The 5,738-nt window shown below is 37.3% G+C and overlaps 1 protein-coding gene across 1 annotated transcript in view; it reads left to right on the top strand.

Moving 5' to 3' along the window:
• LOC109300953 overlaps positions 1-5,399 on the top strand; it is a 61,384-nt gene extending 55,985 nt beyond the window's left edge. The window contains exon 6 of the mRNA XM_019521841.1: positions 5,221-5,399. Coding sequence (XP_019377386.1) covers positions 5,221-5,399 — 179 coding nt within the window. The remainder of the gene's footprint in view (positions 1-5,220) is intronic.
• The last annotated feature ends 339 nt before the right edge of the window (positions 5,400-5,738 follow it).

Genomic DNA, 5,738 nt, shown 5'->3' with positions numbered 1-5,738 from the left:
TGTTTTTGAAGTCTCTTAGTAACTCTGCTTCCCTCATTGCCCTACTTACATATTATTCATTTTTATTTAATATATACAATGCTAGAATTGTGTCAGGGATGTTGTATGGGATATATGACACCTCTTAAAGAGGTCACCAATTGTATTTTCATTCTGAATCCAAATATTACCACAAGAACTGGTCTTATGAAAATAGGTATCATCTGATGGCCTGCTTTTTTACCCCTCTCCTAGAGCAGCTTATGATTAGTATCATTTTAGCTGCCTTTAAATTAACCATAACCTAGGAATGAAAGCATCCATGTCTTTTTACTGTCCCTTCAGCTATTGGTTTTCCTCAATCCTTCACTTAATTACAAGTCAGTATTAATTGTAATAAACATACTTTTAAAATGGTTTTTTCTAAGTAAAACTAAAACTTCAAAGTAAAAAATGTAAAATACAAGCTTAAAACAATGATATATGTAACAGAATGTTATTGTACTTTAAACTGAAAATGGATGGCAGATTATTACTAGCAAGATAGTCAAAAGGATATGAATAAGAAATATCAGGGGCAACAGTGGCAAAATGGTGTTAATACAGAGCTGGAGTACTGGTGGATATGCTTTTATTAGAATCATTATTCCTTAAATAATAAATATAGTACATGGGACAATTGTATGATTTGACAGAACAAGACTTTGATGTTGTTTTTGGTCAAAAACAAGAAAAAACGGAATTTGGGATCTGTATCGGAGTGTGAGAACTTACCATACCACTGTCTGGAACTTAGTCACAAAATGAAATGTAGCTGCGTATGAGATTTCCTTCAGAACATTGTTTGTTAAATTCTGCAGAATGAAGGCTGCTCCTACTAAATTCAAATAGAAGTTTGTCTTTTATCTAGGTCTTTCTCATTTCCAGCATCTTAAAACATCTGGCAGTGATCTGATAGTAGTGAACCACATATGTTTAAGGAAGTTATCTATACGGCAGTGCTTTGGCTGCTAGAACTTCAGGGGCAGATGGGAAATGCCAGCTGCAAACCACCAGTGTGCCTGCACATTTCCGTGGCTTCTGCTGGGTGAATAGTTCTGTCTCACCAGCTGTGGCAACGGTGTGAAATGCACTCTAGAAAGACAGAGCTGCTGACGGTGGCACCCCGCAAAAGGTGTAGGTCAGTACCTACTTTCTGTTGGTTGCCAGGCAGCAGTAAAAATCTTTTTTTGCTAGGAGACTTGGTGCTACTTTGCTGTCAGTATGAACGGGCTCTGTTGCCCCAGAGCAGTTCTGAGGGTAGTTTTGCCTTCCAAACTACATAACATGGACCAAATCACTGAAAAGCTGGGGATTTTTAAAAGTGCAGAATGGTAGACTTTGAGTTTGTATACATTGGTGAGAAGTATGTTTTATTTATTGTAGCTTTCAGGTTGTAAAACAGCATGCTCTAGGTGAAATGGGAGGCGGTAAATCATCAATGCAATCTGTCCTAGTCCCTTTTCATGGTATGGGTTCATTAAGAAGTATCAAGTCTCTGGGAGACGTCCCTCCCTAGAATTTGTGGAGCAGTGTGATGTTATCTCTGTTTTAGCCTTTGATGGAGAACATGACTGAAGGCACATTTAGATTCACAGAACAGCTCATGGTAGGTGACACTGGGGAGTTTTCAAAACTTTTGACAGTTCCTTGGGCTCTAGAGAAATGGTATTTTCCTTAAAGTTAGAAATTAGAAGTGGGACCACGTTCTTCCCAAGCTTTCTATGGTGGGAGAACTTTGCTGGTGGGCCTAGATGAAGAAGTAGATGTGTTAACATAATGGTTTGAGGGAGCGATGGAAAGCATTTGCTATTCATGTAAGTGGTCTTTGGTTCAAACCCTTCTTAACATACTGCAGAAGACAAGATCTTTCTGGCCTTAAAATCTATTTTCTTTCATCATGGACTGTTGTGAAAAGAAATCAGGTTTACATACATTATATTCTTTCTTCCCCCATAAAAGGGTTAGTTAGAAAAAGACTTATCTGCTTCAAAATTCCAGCTAATCTCTAAAAACCAATACTGGTTTTTTAGCTTTTAACCCTCAGCCCTGAGATTAGTATCTAGCCACTGGGTTCCAGCCAGGTCCTCATTTCCATAAAGTCCTTTCCTGCTCACTATCCTCCTGTCTGACTTGCATCACCCATTGAAACATTAATTTATCCCCTAAAATTTGAAAAAAAAATGTGCAGGTCATAACCTAGTAAGTACTTCATTTCCTTAAGTGTTCTGCTGAATTTGGATCATCAATATACTCATTCTGGGGTTGGCAGATCAGGACTATGTATTCAAGTTGGATTTCTCTCAGACCCCAGACCTCTCCAAACTATCCACTAAGTTTGTTTTAATATGATTAAAATATTATTTCTTATAAACCTTAACAATAGTCTAAAATATAATGGATTTATTAGGAAGTCTTGATAATGAAGCTGAGAAAAAGGTTGGATTCCATAGAAAACAAATGACTTGCTTAGCTGTTGAATACATTTGTATGGCTATATTTTACCTGCTTATTTATCCATTGCACTACACTTTAGTTTCCTGGCTTCAGCCTATGGTGTGACAAAGATTATTTAATTTGATTATGACTGAGAAGCATGGTGGAATACAGCTCCACTATGCTTGTTTCTGTCCTAGTGTTTTATGTGGCAGTAATGCAAGCCAGAATAGGCCTTACGCTATCATGCTTTTCTTCCTGGACCAGAGCGCTGAGCTTTAGTGAGCCAACCAGCTCCTTAGGCCATGTTTTACTACATGTAAGAATATCAAGATCATTCAACCCTAAGTGTTTGTAGTACCATCCTTGAACTTAAGCCTTGGAAAGTTTTCAGTAACACATTCAAAACCATAGTAGAAAAGGACCTTTTTAAGCAGGCTGCTTCACTAGCATCTGAATTGTCTGGTTTCATTCCAGAGAGACAAACTCATCAGGTTATGGCCAGTCCCATCTGACATGATGTTTCTTCATTAATGTCACTACAGGGACTTTAATTTTTTAAAATTTATTATTATTAGTGTACCAATTTAACAGTATAATTAAATTAAATAAAATGCAATTCGTTAATTGTATAAAATAAAGTAGGCATGGACCACTTTTTTAAAAGTTATAATGACATTAAAATGCAATGCACTGAATTCATTAGAAAATATCTGTTATTCTGCTTGGTCTATTTTATATTTGCAGACTCTATCTAGGAGATTTTCCAAATCACCAACTGGTACATGTGGGCTGTCCCCTTTTCATTATTATGGACAAACATTAAAGTGCTTCAGCACTGTGCACCCACTGATTTTGTCTTCTGCTCATCCTCATATGTCTCTAGTCTCATTTTTCCCCTCATTTTTCTCTTTGCTATGGCTAGCTCCTCTTCATCTGTTACACTTTCTCACTATTGGCACAATAGGAAATCTCTTTTATTAGTAAATGAAAAATATAAAATTTCAAGTTCACTTGTTTCTTGCAACAATATTTATTAATGGGAGGCAAAGCTATTCCTTAAAATATGTACACATATCTATTAAATATTTGTATTATATACATAAAGAAATGAACACCCAGCTGTACCCAGTAGTCTGACTGAGGCTCCATCACTTCTGAGTCGAGTGTAATTACCTCCCCTGTCTTCTAGATGAGACTCCTCTTAATACATCCCAGAATGAGATGTGCTTTTTTTGCAACAGCATTCCATTGATGACTTGCATTTAATTTGTGGTCCACTTTAACTCTCAATCCTTTTCCACAGTACTGCTGCCTAGCCAGTTATTTCCCACTATTTATTTGTACTTTGATTGCTCCTTCCTAAGTGTAGTACTTTGCACTTGTCTTTATTGAATTTCATCTTATTGATTTCAGATCATTTCTCCAATTTGTCATGATAATTTTGAATTGTACTCCTGTCCTCCAAAGTGCTTGTAACCCTTCCCAGCCTTGCCCTCTTCACATTTTATACACGTTCTTTCTTCCATTATCCAAGTCTATTAATGAAAATATTGAACGGTATCAGAGCAGGGCAGGCTCTTGCCGATAGTTGCTTGATGTATCCTCCCAGTTTTGACAGGAAAATATTGACAAATCCTCTTTGAGTACATTAGTTTTAACCAATAATAAGAATAAATGAATGTATTGGAAATTTGAACTTTTAGAATAAAGAGATATTAAGAGTTTAAAATTGTAGAGTAGAATAAAATTTTGGGGACATATATTAACTGTTCACAATATATTTCCACAAATATCCCTTTTACATGAATTATGTAAGTTTCTTCTCAATATGTACAAGAAAAAATTTATCAATGCGGCACTGTATCACAGGACTATGTATTAGGTATCATGGGATCAAGGAATCTCTTCCAGTGCTTGAGGAATGGATCATAAATTGATGTGTCTGTAACCCTGGGCAACAATAACATATAATGTCTGAGATTCCACTGAGACATCTGGAAAAAATAGGGATCAATACATGGTAAACACAGAGAACTTGTTAAACAGAAAGATACTTGAAGAAAAATCAATATTGCTATATTCAAGGATCTCTTTAATAAATGCAGCGGATGGAAGATGCTAAACCGCCTAATAAATAGTCAGAAAGGGAGGATGGTTCTAATACCCAGAATGTAATTTTTGTTAGAGATTCAGTTCTTGGCAGTTTTATTTTTCTGTATTGAAACCTGCTGTATATCTTCAAAGCATGTTTATCCTTACAATAGTGCTGTGTTTTAGGTAAGTAAATATTATTTTTATTTCCTGGGTAAACAGAGACAGGAGAGTTTAAAACATTTGCCTCTGATCACACAATGAGTTTGTGGCAGAGCTGGGTTTAGAATTGGTTCCTGTGCCAGGTTTTTAAATTAGACTATGTGGCCTACCTAATACTTGACTGGGATATAGATGGTCAGGGCTTGGCTGTACCTAGAGGGTAACAGTCAATGGGATTAGGAACAGCCAAGTTCAGGGGAGCAGGGCTAGAAATAGATGTTATTGAATAGAGCTGATCTACTTCATTAGATAAAACTCATATCACCTCTTATCCAGCCTTTGATGATGTGGGGCAAGTGGAGATGTCATCTTTTTGCTTTTCCCACCTAGCCAGACCTGGGGCATACATCTGGCTAAGTGGGGAAAGCAACAGAGATAATAGACATCCACTGCAATAAAGGGAGAGATACTATAACCACCTTTTGTTGCTCCACTAATTTTTCCTTGTAGCTGTAACAACAGAGGGCATTAATGGCTATTCATTCAGCATTTGTGCCATGAGAAAAAATGTTATGGAGATGCATGAGACTTCAGGTGACATCTGCTTTATGGCAACACAGATGAGACATCAGGTGACACCTGTTTCAACCCTAAGGCTCCCAACTGGAGTTGGTGGATCAGGAACTTGAGATCTGCAAGGGAGAAGGATGTAGGCAGTCACCCTGGCTAGAACTACAAGATGGGGTGGGGTAAGGAACAAGAGGGAGGGATCCAGACTAGACTCACTAGCTAGGAGATCTGGATCAGAGAGATTTAGCTGTATGAGACTTACATGTGGGCAATTACCAGATTAAACCACAAACTAGAAACTACTAGTAGAGCTGTGTGAAGCTTCAGGTGTGGATTTGATTTAGAGGAGATTTGGCCCGATTCAGCATCTGAATCTCTGAATTCAAATCAAATTGGGAGACCAATAAGAAGGTCCAAATTGATTCAAAGTCTCCAAATAGATTTGGAAAAGATCAGGA

This window comes from Gavialis gangeticus, unplaced genomic scaffold (genome assembly GCF_001723915.1).
Source record: "Gavialis gangeticus isolate Ggan-Ray unplaced genomic scaffold, GavGan_comp1, whole genome shotgun sequence".
Taxonomy (NCBI): Eukaryota; Metazoa; Chordata; order Crocodylia; family Gavialidae; genus Gavialis; species Gavialis gangeticus.
The sequence above is the reverse complement of the archived record's forward strand: the minus strand, read 5'-3'. Positions and strand labels throughout refer to the sequence as shown.